The following is a 15,058-nucleotide window of genomic DNA, read 5'->3' on the forward strand; positions in this document are numbered from 1 at the left end:
AGGACTAAAATTCAACGGTGTGACTCAGCTGTTAGCATATGCAGATGATGTACACTTACTTAATGTAAATACAATTAAGAAGAATGCTAAAATATTTTTCAAAGCAGCTAGAGAGATAGGTTTGGAAGTTAGTAAAAGAGAAAACTAAATATATGCTTACAGGCCGAAACCAAGTGTTAGGTAATAATCAAAATCTAATTATTGATAACAACTCGTTTGAACCAGTTTCCAAATTCAAGTACTTAGGAATAATACGAACAAATGAAAATGATATTAAAGAGGAAATAAAAAGTAGGCTTAATTCAGGAAATGCAGGTTATTTTTCTCTTCATAAACTTTTGTCTTCTCGTATAATATCTAAGAAACTAAAAGTTAAAATATACAAAACAGTAATTTTGCCTGTAATATTATATGGATGCGAAACTTGGTCCCTTACATTGAAAGAGGAACATAAATTGAGAGTATTTGAAAATAAGATCCTTAGGAAAATGTTTGGGCCTAAAAGGGAGACAGGTGAGTGGAGAAGGTTACATAATTTAGAAGTACATAATTTGTATTAATGTCCAGATATTATTAGAATGATTAAATCAAGACGACTTAGGTGGGCAAGCCATGTGGCACGAATGGGAGAGGAAAGAAGAGTTTACAGGATTCTTGTTGGGAAACCTGATGGTAAGAGACCAGTAGAAGACTAAGATGGAGGGATAATGTTGAGATAGACCTAAAGGAAATTGGTAGGGATGGAAAAAGAGTATATAGATCTTGCTCAGGATAGGGACAAATGGAAGGCATGTGTTGCCTTCGGGATCAAGAAGTCTAGAGAGTTAGTTAGAGTCATGTTTTGGTACTTTCATGGGAGTCTTACAAATGTTACACTGATTTGTCTCGATGGTCATTTTTATCTACTCTTCTTCCTTTGTATCAATATTATTACACCAAAGGTTCAGTTATTGCACAAGTATCAGTTTAATAAAAGTCACAAACACACAAATAAACGAAAAAAAAGCACTCTTTGTTAGTTGGGCACAAAATGTCAGACCAGATTTTCAGTAAAAACTAAGTATGCTGATAGTTGCACATGGAGTCGAAGACTGAAGGGCTTCAACGAACCCCCGCCCCCGTAGTGTTCCAAGATCTGACTAACATAGAAAACAAAATCGGTGTAAAAAAGTAAGGTCAGAAACCTAACAAAGCAATCATTCATAAATGGCGACTGTAAAACTACACACCCGGAAATAGAGACCGTGTGTGTGACCAGCACAGGTTTAAGTACTCTCCCAAGAGATGTTTAGTGGAAGTTTCTATGCTACCTTGAGACCGATTATATTATTGTGTATCAGTGTTTATACAAAAAATGTACTGCCTCATGCATTTTCCACGCAGGTTTCCCCACAACTCCACCCAGGTAAAAGATAAGCAAAAAATTGTCAAAGCACCGACTCTGTAGCTTAGTAGTCATTGGAGGCGATTAGGGGGTGCAGTTGCCCTCACACATTTTGCAACTTTTGCTCCTGCACTATGCTAAACCTTATCTATCAAGGAAAAGTATACTGTCTTTGCCCCCCTCCCCCCAGTTCTGGAACCCAATCGCCGCCAGTGGTTGTTAGAACGATTGCATGCTGTACCAGAGTGCCAGATTAGCCTCCTGGTCAAGCCTTTCCTTTTTTGCATGAATTTCTATTAATTCAAGAAAGTGTTAAATAGATTCACATGTTTACCCAAATCTAAGTTAGCTTAATCTCCAAAGTAAATCAATCAGTGCCATCTACTGTTCATAAGACTGATGTGAAGCTTCAGGTTAACGGGAACTTATATAATATAAAATGAATAAAAATATTTCAAACTTTTCTTTTATTAATTTCTGAATGGAATATAAAAAACAAAATATAGTACATGTACTGTGTTTCTTTGTTCACAGTGTACAAATTGCAATAATGAACATTACAAAATAACTTTTGCTTATTGTCCTTAATTTTAGTTCCTAGGAAGGCAACATCAGAAACCTTCTCATCTTCCTAAAAACTTATATTGCAACCTTAAATTAATTTAAGGAAATTATTTGATGCATAAAAAATGGACAATCTACAAAAAATTGATCCATTAGTGATTTTCTGGCTGAAATTTCGTTAAGCTGTTCAAGTCGTACTAAAAATTACCAAAAAATTCCATGTGCTATTTTTAGCTTACCATTAAACTTATAATTGATCACACACACATAATGTACAAAGTAAATATTTTATGAAATTACAAACTTGAAGCTCAAATCCAATTAGAATTTAAGTTTACAGCATTGTATGAGTATGAACATTTGTATCACACTTCTATTAATAATTTCCATGATAATATGTGGCATACAGGACATATTTGTTAAACACACACAGGCACACACATTCATCAAATGACATAAAAATTATGATTTAGAAGAAATAGAGTTTTATGTTTGAGACTTTAGCATGCAACATTTAGCAACACTTATTCACAATACAATACCACCGTTTAAACAAACAAAAAAATTCCATGCTACACAAAATATGCAGGAACATAAATCATGTTTAATGAGGAATGTATGTTACAGTAAAGTTTGCAGCCAGAAAGCTACAAAGAAAACTGCAAAATATTACATTTGGTAATATAATGCACATAAAAATTATACATAAATTTGTTCTCTCATAGTTTTTCATTATTAAGTACAAACTCTTATCCTGAGGTAACTTCATAGAAATGTCACTCCTCCAACTAAAAAATAGTTTGTTACAGTTTTTGACTGTTTAAGTCATTTTATCCCATAGCATGCACCAGAACTATGGGTTGTTTTGCTTCTTACACCTAGGGTGGCAGATTTTTTTTAAAATTTCCGCAATACTACTACATTAGATATAAAAGTAAGTTATTCACACTAATGCAATGCACACTATATAAATAAATACATTACACCAAAATGGTGTGAATGTTCTATATACAATGTACAAAAATATATGCTATACACTTGTACAAAATTCCTAACCAACTTTCAATTTGTTCTTTCCTTTTCACTGTACTTCCAAATGCAACTAAAAATTTTGTTTCTTCTTAATATTCCTTCAGGCATCTTGAAGGACAAATGGTTTCTTGAAGAAAGAAAAAAAAAACTGAAGGCACAAATTTTATTAGCCTGGTTACAATGTAGTACTGCTACATATTTGCTCTTCAAGTCCTTTTCTATGGTCTTTATCATGCTTTAAAAAAATAAAATTTTATGAACACTCGTGAAATTACTATCTGCTAGATTAACCTTGCCTAGATTTTGTCAACATGAGGTATCTGGCATATCTACCGTATAAAACTTATCTTCAATGATTGACAAGAAAAAAAATCTGTTCACTTTCACTGAATACTTAGGAAATGCTTCTGTCACAACTTTTCTCTGGCCTTTGCACATTCACACCTCGGTTCTATGGTTTAACACCTCGAAAAGCTTAGATGTTCAATTATGACACATATAGGGTACGAAATACACACTCTCATTTGTCCAAGAAAAGGCACAATCATGACTCACAATCCATCCATGCACATATTCACTGTTTTACTTCATGATAACCACAGCTTCAATGTATTATAATAATCCAGTCACATTCACTTCCCTCTTTTTTGGGAAATTTCATGTCTTTTCTTGAAAATGTGAAACATTAATGTGTTTTTCAATCTTTAATGCTTCAATTTTTGAAAGCACTTTTAAACTTCTCGAAATGGTCCTCAATGGGTGTCAATACGCTGATCACTATCAATGCAGCAGTTAGGAGCAGAACGACAAAAATGTAGAAACCAAGCACAACTTTCCTCAATCCAGAATACTGAAATAGTAAAAGGCAGATGTTAGTGAAATATATCATACATTAGGTAAGTAGGTAGTATGTTCTTTACACTACTCACAATCCCAGACATATTATACAGTTGTGTACTTAATGCAGTCATGACCACTGTGCCAATTAAACGTTTTGCTTTGGGGGGGGGGTGCCCACTCCAAGGCTCCAAGGATTTTTTCCTTGGGGGGAAAGGGGCATAGTAAAATTTCATATCTTGCCCTTCAGTCATCTAAACTTGTATTATTATTATTACTACTATTATTGCTATTATAATAATATTATTCTGATCCATGTTTTTACATGGCAAAGGGTACTGTAAAAAATAAGTAATAATTCAAAGTGATAGGGTGTGGTACCAACTGACTTTTTGCGATCCCGAATAGCCGAGAAACTCGAAAGGATCTTATTTAAACTAGGTTAATTCTTGATACTTTCTGCACTAGTCTATAAGCATCTGATTTTCTTTTTTAAATTAACAGAAGATTGGGAAATTTTGAAAATTTCCCTTCCCAAAATTCTTTTGATTTCATTGGAAAGTGGAGAATTTTTCCAGTCCTGAGCATCAGAATTATTAATATTTCCTTCCAAATCTCATCCCTAGTTAAGGCAGTCAACATGATTCTAATGTCCCTTGTGAAAACATTCTTTCCTTATTTTGTTGGACATGGTAGTTAATTGCTGTAACTGACAGCCTGTAAATTGCAGAAAACAATATTATTTGTAATAAAATATCGTTACAATTTCACCATTCGAATTAAATGAACTTGTTGTACATATCTCAGGGGGGGGGGGGGATTGTTTTTGTTATATTGTTAAGAATTGGTATAACTATATGCTTTCAATTCAATTTTCATTTGCCGGGGATAAAATGTTTTGTGGGGAGGGGGTGAATCACTGGCATCCTCCCTGTTAATTTGCACACTGGTCATGACTATTACTCATGCTTGGGAAAAAAAAAACTAAGGATGGAAACAAAGATTATAAAGTATTTTTAATTAATTTATTAACTACAAATAAGTAAATGCTGCTATTAAAAACAAATTTAGCTTTTTTTTTAGTTTCTGTCTACAACTGTAAGACCATTAAGAGTTAATATATGTATATATTCAGATTTCATAAAAAAAAACTATATATATTTTTTACTCAAGTCAGGATCATTTTTTTTAGGAAGTATCTCATGATAGAAATTATAACTTTATTGTCAATAACACATAAAATTGTAACAAGAATAATACTGAATCACATAATTATATTTAGAAGAGAACAAGTAGGATTTAGAAAAGAGTGATCATTCATTGTTCTGTTATAATTCTAAGCATGGTGATGAGATCAAAGTTCTGAGTATCAAACACCTGCATACCTATTACTCATAGGCATACTTAAAAAATAAAACTACTTTCACTAAGTACACTCAATTTAAAACAGATCTAATTCAGCTACTTACAGGAGCATCTCGCTTCCTTTCTGTTGCATGAAGTGGACTGCGACTCGAGCTCATTTCTTTCATTGGGAAAGAGTTAACCCTCTTGTTGCTCTGCCTCTCACTCAGGCATCCTGCGATCTGTTAAGAAATAGTAATAATACATGTAACATTAACACTTCAAGAGTTCTTGAATACAGGATAATTAGACATGCATGTTTTGTATCTGGCAGAAACACAAAATGTGAGATTACATGCTGTATGTTCATTTTTCATATTTTTGAAAGCTGTGAGCTTTCCTACCATGTTTTAACATGAAATGATGCAATATGAAGTGCAAAATGCGAAATAAACTCAAACACAAAATTTACAGTCTGTCTACCAAGAAACACTTTCCGAGGACAGAATTATCCTTAGAGTTATGCAAAATCATGGAAAATTAATAATTCTGCTGCAAATCTTTGAGAACAAAAATGGACTCTTTACACAGGAATAAACTTAACACACTCATAATTGCATAATGTGCTATTAGAAAGGAAATGTTTATTTTGTGTAATAAGTATCGTTTCAAAATAAAATTTAGCATTACATGCAAGATTTTAACACCAAAATGCCATATTATATACTGCCTTTGATCCTGAAATGTGCCCAGTTTTTGTACCAAAATCTTGATCTTTCATTCACCATAAATACATGGCCCTAAGCATGATGCATTGAAACTATAACTAATAACCATTTTTCAATCAACCTAATAGTTTGGTAATTCTTATTAAACAGATTATGTGTAGATATGTACACTACTGCTTATTAATGTGTGTGAACACCCCCCATGAAGAATTGCCTTGGCAACAAAATGATTCTACATAAACAACATTTTAAAATAAACTGATTTATTTCTATAAATTAACAAAAAGAAATAAGTTGATTCTCACAAAAGTAATCAAAGTTTGCTTGCCTTGTAGTAACCACCATGAACTTTCATTACTGTCTGGTAAATCCTATCATGCAATGGATCAATTTCTACATTGTTGGGCTAGTAATATTACCAAGAAGTGAAGTTTATAAAAATGGTGTAAAGGCGGAATCACACAGAGCTGGATTTTCAGTAGGAATGCCTTAGTTGTTGCTGGACTGGCTGCCTGGCTGGTTCCTTGACTGGTTTTCATGTGTAGGACAATTTTCCAATTGCAACTGGCTTTCTTTGCTAGATTCTGTGGAACAGCCAATCAGAGTGAAAGTTTGGCCATGTGAAGATAATCTGTTAGTTTGACAAAGGAAAGTGTCCTTGTCTGTGGTTTCCAAATGTTGGTTGTTTTTATTCTTGATAAAATAAAGGAACAGATATTATATACATGCATGTGTTCAGTTCATTAATATTTAGGTTTTTATCCAAAGCGATGTCACAAAGGTGATATATGTGATTAGCTGATAATGAAAATTCATATTATTATAAGTATTAAATATTTGACATATTTAGTTAAACAAACTATTCTATTTTTTTTATGAATGAATCCTGCGAATCTCATGTATGTACAGTATGAATACAGTCCAAGTTCAGTAAAAAGCTTGTTCAGTACACACTGATTACCATATTTTCTTTCGAGTCAATTTCTAGTCCATACATTTCTTTTAATCATTTTAGCTATTCTCCTACAACATTCTTCCAATCGATCGTCAATATTTTTATCTTGTCTGCACTGCACAATGTCTTATGAGAACATAAGTATATCACCAAGTGTGGTAACAAGTATTGTGTGAGGCTAAAACTAGCAGGTGAGCCAATAGCACACAACCAAAATGAGTGTGGATACATGTGTAGTTAACAGACACAGTGTCTGAAATGTGAAGGTGTTTGATTGGTGCTGCAACCAGCCAGTTATCAGTCAAAATGCATGTGGCCTCACTATGTGACCATTTTGAGCTTTCTACTATGGGAGGGGATGAGGGGGGGGGGTCGAACGGGTCGGTGGACCCCGCCTGGAAATTGACATTGTTCATTTGAAGATATAAGAAACCCGAACGTTTGTTACTCTTATTGTTAAGAACAGAAATAAAGTTCATTTAGTTAGTATTCAAACAGAATTATCGAAGTAAAAATGCATTGGATCGAAAACATTGAGTGAAAAATACAGGAACAAGGTTATATTCTACCATTTCATCCAAAGAACAAATGGTTCCACAGATTTCAAAGTTCTAATAATTACAGTTGTAGGTTAGAGGTCACACAACATACATTATAAAAAAAATCCCCCTAACATTTAAAGCCTTTTCTTGAACGAGACGTGCAAAGGTTAAGATCAAAATGCATTCAGATACTAACTGCATAAAATGCAAAAGAAATAATGAAAAATAGTTGTGCTGGTATTCACTCGTTTGGTGGATCGAGTCTCCTCATTTGTATAATAATAATAATTATTATTATTATTTCGAATAAAATTTATTATTGTTAGTTTATAATATTTATTATTGTATAATAACATTTATAACTGTGGTAATACTACTTATTATTTATCTACTATTCAACTTTTATCATTTGCCCAATGCCCATGAACACAATATTACAATTTCATGGAAGAAGACCCTAAAAAATCTACTATTTTCATATCTGCATGTCAAAGAAACATGGTCTACACAAAAATTTCAAAATTTTCAGCAGATTTTGAAGTATCCACAACAGAGAAAATAAATAACTTCTTCCACCATTTTGAAAGACTTGCACCAGATCAGTAATTTGATGTTTTCAGTAGCTCTAAGTGTGCTGCAGTTATTCTGCTCATAAAATTGGTGAGTTGGTGGCATACCAAAGACTTTGTGGAGGCATGCTGCAACATAAAATAGATTATGGTCATCAGTAAACATAATTGTAAGTCAGCAATATTATGACTAGGCAGCAATATTATGACTAGGATAACTGCAGAAAATGTAGGGCTTTTAAGCTCAAATATAAACAGGTAATAGAAACGCCAGATGACTGATCTGTTTCAAATGGTTGAAAATAATGGAAAAAATAATCATGTTCCCTCATGTTGCTGATCCTCCAAAATCTGCTAATATCTTCAAGTCTTTGTATAGACATTTTTTTGGCATGCAGAAACAAAAATCACAGATCTGTTGGGTACATTTTCCACAAAACCTTGTATTATTATTGTGTAGTTTAAAGAAGTACAAGGTTCAAAAATGGGGGCAAGTCACCAATCTTGTGAACACAATATCTGCTGCAACTTTAGAGGTTACAAGATGAAATTTGTAAAAGGACCTGCTTCCCATCTTTTTTCTGGCCCTCTTTAACTTACTTTCACTTTCAATCTCTCTCCTTCCACACCTCTTCCATGGGGCCTTGAGAGCAGATTAACAATGCCAGAATTTCAAAAAGGGGGTTATACATACATCATTTCTACCTGTCCCTAGGTTCATTGAACACAGTACATTAATACAGAACATGACTGTATAATTTGTAAACTGGCAGTATTTTGCTCAAGGAGTTAATCAAAAGCATCATGTAGGGTTTATTATTTCTTGTTACTAATTTACATATTTACTCCATGGGTGCACTGTTCAATCCATCAAAATCTAAAATGCACCTATGGCTTGCACCATTGGTACTTACATTTACACAGAGCTAGCCTATCTCTGCGGTTTACTCTCGACTTAATGATATTCCGGTCGGTAACGCAGTCTTCTAGCCAAACTAATAGGGATAATTTTATTGTTTCCTTATGCTGCATCTTTACTTTAGCCTGCTAGCATTATGATGCATTTTGGAAATATCCCATTCATGCAAAAATCTGTCCTAATGGAGAACTTGGGAATTTCAAACACCAAATGCTAACTTTTAATTCTCCATATCAATCAGTTTAGCCACCATAAGCAGACTAAACACTGAAGATTCGAGAGACATGAAGATTCCTCCCAGTCGTAAATGCTGATCAAATCACTTTTTTATGATACCAAAAACTAGCACTCTTATAGTCGAGACAGAAGTTCCCCCACCAAAGATGGAACAGCTACAACAGCTTTTGTGCAACTTGGAAGCAAAGCATAGGGAAAACTAATATTCTGCAATGCACAATCATACATGTAATCACACATATAAAAATACCGGGTGTTTCAGAAATAAGAGAAGGGTAACAAAAATTTATTGCAAGTAAAGTATTGAACTTACGTTAATGAAACCAGTCCAGAACAAACGGGAACTAAGTTTTTTTTTTACACCTACACATGTTCAATGTGTGCACCATGGGTGACACAGCACACACCAACACGATAGTCTACTTCTTGCTACACTCGCATCAACATGGACCTGTCGATAGTGTATCGCTGTGATATCATGCAGCATCAGTGAGACGAATACCCTGTCTTTGATGAATCATGCGATCATCTGCACACATGTCATTCAGCAGTGTGGGAAGAACAACATTTTAAATTTTCCTGTGTAAAAAAACAATATTTCGCTCCAATAAACCCATTACTTTAAAGTTATAGATTTTTAGTATCCTGCAGAACTTTTAAAACACCCTGTACTTAATTGTCATTATACTTACAGACATTATAAGATGCATCACAACATGGAATGCAACATATGCAACAAGAATCCAGTTTGTCCACTTAGGAAGCTCTGCTTTACCTAGTCTCACAGCAAAGAAGATCGTCACAACTGAAAAAAATAATATAATATTAATAATGTAAACTGAGCATAAACACAAAATGATTTGTTACAAAGTATTCAAATAACTTTGAGAGAATAACAATATAATAAATTTAAAATGTACTACAATAACATGTTCTGTCCTATATCAACAACATTTATGTGTGATCTTGAAATACAAAACCGACATTGGAAAATAATATTTCCAACACATTATAAACTTCTTGATTTCTCTGGAAATTGCCATTTCAAATAAAGTGGAAATATTTATTTATGCAATATTACAAATATAAAAATAATATTTGTAAGATTATGAATAAATGCTCACCAAATTTTCACATATCTTCATCTAACGTTAACTTCACATCCCCATCACATACATTATAATTTTAAAAAAAAGCACAAACTTTTTTTGTCATTGTATATAGAAAAAAGGTCACACAATCTAAACCTCAGCTTTGAATAGAAGATTTTGACCATTCAGTCAAATCATCTGCTAACACAAACTGCAATCTTGCTGATAAACTTGTCACTTTAGTAGTCTCGCCCATGGCAGACATAATTTGCACCTTTATACATGCATATAACAACAGTGCAGTGTGGGAACACACTGTTAAATACATAAAGAAAGTTTCTATTATTCTCGAGTTCATCAAACACCCTGAGCCATGAAGCTATTCCCCACTTTTGAAAATGCATGTAAGCTACCAAAAGTGGATTGAAATTTTTTATGATAATTTCCTGGTTAATAAAAACTTTTAAGATATAACAAAATATTTATTTTTAATAGACAGACTGACAAGACAATAAAAAATGTAATATTAGTCTTCTATTTGCAAAGTCTAACTTTAGAAAATGTTAGATGCCCAAACTTACTAGTTTGACCGTTCTCTCTCTACGTTGCATTGAGCAGAAATCTGAATGCTACAAGTGAGAAAAAGCAACTCGAAATTTAGAAATGTGGCTGCAGTGAAGAATAGACAGACAAAGTAAAAAATAACACTGTGTGGAAAGAGTTAGAGAAAAAGAAACTGGTGAACAGCAAAAGTATATTGGGAAGAAGATATCCGATGATAGGTAACACTAGCCTGCAATGGTTATGCGATAAAAATTAAGATAGATGATTCAAGTAGACATCAATTACCTAAATCCGAAAATAACAACAGTTTTTATGTATTATGTTCAGTTGTTGCAAAATCTAAATTTTTCCTTTATGTAGCTACATTATATGTGTAGCGTGGTAATACAACCACATGTCTCCACATTCCTCTGAATAGGAACGAAAATCTTGAATGAAACAAAATGAAATGAGAAATACATTATATATGATGCACAATGGCACTGTTGAAGCATTCGTAGGTGTTATATGCTCAATGGGAAGGTACAGAAAATAGATTATTTCATGAAGAAACTGTGCTTCTTGTACTTCAGAGTGCAGGTAGGTGAATAGGATACATCTTTTGCTCCAACTTAGTGCATGGAACACTTGTATCAAAGGACTATGTTATTGGTATGAAGAAAAACTGAAGACAATGCCTTTCACAATACCTATGATGATGCAAGAACAGAAAAATCATCACGACTTATTTTTGCTTGTCTCAAGGTACTGGATACAACAAAGAAAAAAGGAATGAAATACCCTGATCTGCCATCAGCTAGTTGGCTGGCCTATTCTGCATGGACCCGACCTGCCAGTGCCTAAACCACCAGAAAACGTAAGTGATAATGAATTTGAAAGCAGTTCCTCTAGCAGTGATGAAACATATTTCGAAACAGAAGAGTTAAGACACTTCACCGAAACTATTTACCCAACCTGAGTTGAATGATTTGGTGCGCCACCTAGAGCCCACAAAGGAAATGAGTGAATTGCTTGGCTCAAGACTACAGGAAAGGAATCTCTTGGCTCCTGGAGTTACATTTTCTGGGTACAGAAATCGTGACAAACATTTTCGGAAATACTAGATATAAGACTGATACCCCTAATCTTATACAACAGTTAGGAGAGGAAGAATCTGAATCCAGTTCCTGGTGTATTTTTATAGACTCCTGCAAAGAAGTCTTAAAGCTGATTTGCTACACAATGGCAATAAATTATAACCCATTCCTCTTGCACATTCTACAGCTGAGTCAGATGAACCATTGAAGTAACTTCTGGGCAAAATAAAATACCATGTGCATCAGTGGAAAATATGCGGTGACCTTAAATGGCTTATTACTGGGACAACAGGGAGGATACACGAAATTTCCTTGTTTTATGTGTGGGTGGGATAGTACGGCCAGAGACAAACATTGGAATATTGTGTATTGGCCTGACATAGAGGAACTGAATCCAGGATACAGAAATGTTACAAAAGTGAATCTTGTCAGAAAATCCTCCTTCCCCCATTACACATAAAACTTCAAATAATGAAACAGTTTGTAATGAAATTCCTTTCAATTATCACAAGCTAAAGTCGGAGAAGGTATAATTGACTGCACATTCGTAAGCTGATGACTGATGACGATTTCAACAGGACAAAATCAAAGAAGATGCATGAGAAGAATTCAAAGAAGTTTGTGAGGATATTTCTTGATAATGTGAAGGACCCACTGTGCAGACATTGAGAGAAATGTTGGGCAAGTTCAAAATGCTTGGTTGTAATCTGAGGTTGGTTATTCCTCGCATTTAACGTAGAATATATAATTTATTTTATGTACAGTATGCGCCAAAATATACAGTACTGAAATTAAAAGACGAACATTACATTGTTGTCATCTGTGAGTTTATTTATCCTGAAAGAAACACTACATACACACTATTAGCGAGTTATAACTTCCTTTTCAGTACTGAGAACACGAGCAGCTGGAGCCATGCCCCATCGACAAACGCACATGCGCATTCGAGGTGCACGAGTTTCAGTACTGTATATTTTGGCGCATACTGTATTTAGACACATACATTACATAATAAATGTAATTCTATTTTATTTTTGTGTACTATGCTACTATATTATTATAATTTATTGTCTTTATTTTGTATTTGCAATTTCTACACAATTTCTAAATGTTGCTGATATCGATAAATTGATATAATAATGAATTAACATTGTGAAATATGCTGACGTGATACAACAAAACAGAATACATTTTCAAAATCAGCATATATTTAATTAGTACAAGTCTCCTATTTAGGTTTATACCACAGAAAAAAAGTTTTCATTTGCAGGCTAGTGTAATATTAAAGTAAATGGATCCTGAGCTGGCATGAAGCATAATGTGCAAAATCAGAAAGCTGGAGATTAGAGAACTATGAATGAAAAAATTAGCTGTTTGATATATTTATCAGTCCACCAAAATTTATCTTTATAGTTCTGGAACTTACCTATATAATAGTGGTTTATATGGATGGACGGAAGTGACTGGTGCATAAGGGTACTTTTCTTTCATTATTTTTGAAAATCAGTACCCTAAAATTAGTTGCTTTAACCCCTTAAGTGGGTGTTTCGATTTTATAAATTGAGTTACAAGTGGGTAACCCGAGCTGTGTTCGGGGTTGCAATGTGTAACATTAAACAGGTTGCCCGAGCTAGGTTCGGGCAGGAAAGTTTATTCCAACTTCAGATCAGGTCACGCGAATTGCTCTCGGAAATTGTTGTGTACGCTATGCGGAATCCGTTGCGCAGTTGTTTTTGTGAGTGAGTGAGTGAGTGAGTGAGTGAGTGAGAGAGTGAGTGAGAGAGTGAGAGAGTGAGTGAGTGAGAGAGTGAGTGAGAGAGTGAGAGAGTGAGTGAGTGAGTGAGTGAGAGAATGAGTGAGAGAGTGAGAGAGTGAGTGAGAGAGTGAGAGAGTGAGAGAGTGAGAGAGAGAGAGAGAGAGAGAGAGAGAGAGAGAGAGAGAGAGAGAGAGAGAGTGCATGTGTGTGTAACTTAAACCTAAATGGGGATTGAAACTACTGCACACTTAATTTAAAGTAAACTGTCCAGAGAGAGAGAGAGAGAAAGAAAGAGAGAGAGAGAGAGAGAGAGAGAGAGAGAGAGAGAGAGAGAAAGAGAAAGAGAAAGAGAGAGAGAGAGAGAGAGAGAGAGAGAGAGAGAGAGAGAGAGAGAGAGAGAGAGAGAGTGTAACCTAAACCTAAAAGGGAATTGAAACTACTGCACACATAATTTAAAGTAAATCGTATGTTGAATCTTAGACCCCAGTTCAGCGAGCCCCCAGTCTGCCCCTGTTACAGAGGGCACATGACTCTGGACAACATTATAACATTACACATCTTGTAAATGAGAGAAAGGTAAATGAACACACAAACATTCAAGCAAACTGTACAAAACGAAATGTATCTAAGTATGTACTACTGTATCCATTTAAAGAAAATAATTCCCTGCTTCGGGAACATTGACTGGATTTGAAATGCACAAAAAGCCGCCAAATTCAAATGCCCGAGCGCAAATCGGGCTCCCCGCTTAAGGGGTTAATTGACATGTGAGTTATCATTAGAGCCCGGAAGTTCAGGCATTTATTTTCGTTAAAATAGGTAGGCAAAAAGGCATTTATAATGTGGAAAATAGGCACTAAAAATGAAAAAAAGGCAAAATAAACTGAAAAAAGGCACATTTGGAAGTCGCTTACTTTTATCTATAATTTCTGGCAAAATGTTAAAATCTACATTGGGAAGAGCATTTCAATTTTCACCAAATTCACGCACGTAACCATGTAACTTACCACTTAATGGCACACTAAATTTCAGCATGATGGCAACTACACGATTCTTTCCCTCCAAAGTGCAGAACTAAACTAAAGATAGAGAACTTGATTTTGGAATCCATGCAAAGGCCCTTGGGCATTAGTGCTGTTTGTCAATAACGTCCTGACACGGATGCTGGACGTCATGACGTAATTGTGCAGATGTTCTGCAACAGGTTTTCAGCAGTCAATCATGCACAAGGAAATGTTAACCGAAAGGCAAGATCCTAACTCAGCATGAAATACTTTTTTCTCACACTTTTCTCCTTCAGCAATGTTGAAACATGCGTGAGTTCAATATTACTTAAATGAGGCGAAAATTATTCACATAATAAACGGTAGAAAAATAAATGCCAACAACATTTTTTGGGATAAAAATAATTTATATACACACTTTTTTTTAAAAAAAAATGGTCCAATTTCATTGAAAAT

General features: G+C 34.4%; 1 protein-coding gene across 2 annotated transcripts in view; it reads right to left on the reverse strand.

Annotated features, from left to right (window-relative positions):
* Positions 1–1,832: 1,832 nt before the first annotated feature.
* The window catches only part of LOC145994962 (ferric reductase 1-like), a 270,899-nt gene continuing 257,673 nt past the window's right edge, over positions 1,833–15,058 (reverse strand). For both annotated transcript variants that reach the window (XM_083131498.1, XM_083131504.1), the window contains 3 exons: positions 9,804–9,916; positions 5,287–5,403; positions 1,833–3,830 (listed from right to left, as the gene is read on the reverse strand). In XM_083131498.1, the coding sequence (XP_082987624.1) occupies positions 3,693–3,830; positions 5,287–5,403; positions 9,804–9,916 (368 nt within the window). In that variant the 3' untranslated portion in view covers positions 1,833–3,692. The remainder of the gene's footprint in view (positions 3,831–5,286; positions 5,404–9,803; positions 9,917–15,058) is intronic.

This window comes from Lepisma saccharinum, chromosome 1 (assembly GCF_977018435.1).
Source record: "Lepisma saccharinum chromosome 1, izLepSacc3.1, whole genome shotgun sequence".
Lineage (NCBI taxonomy): Eukaryota > Metazoa > Arthropoda > Insecta > Zygentoma > Lepismatidae > Lepisma > Lepisma saccharinum.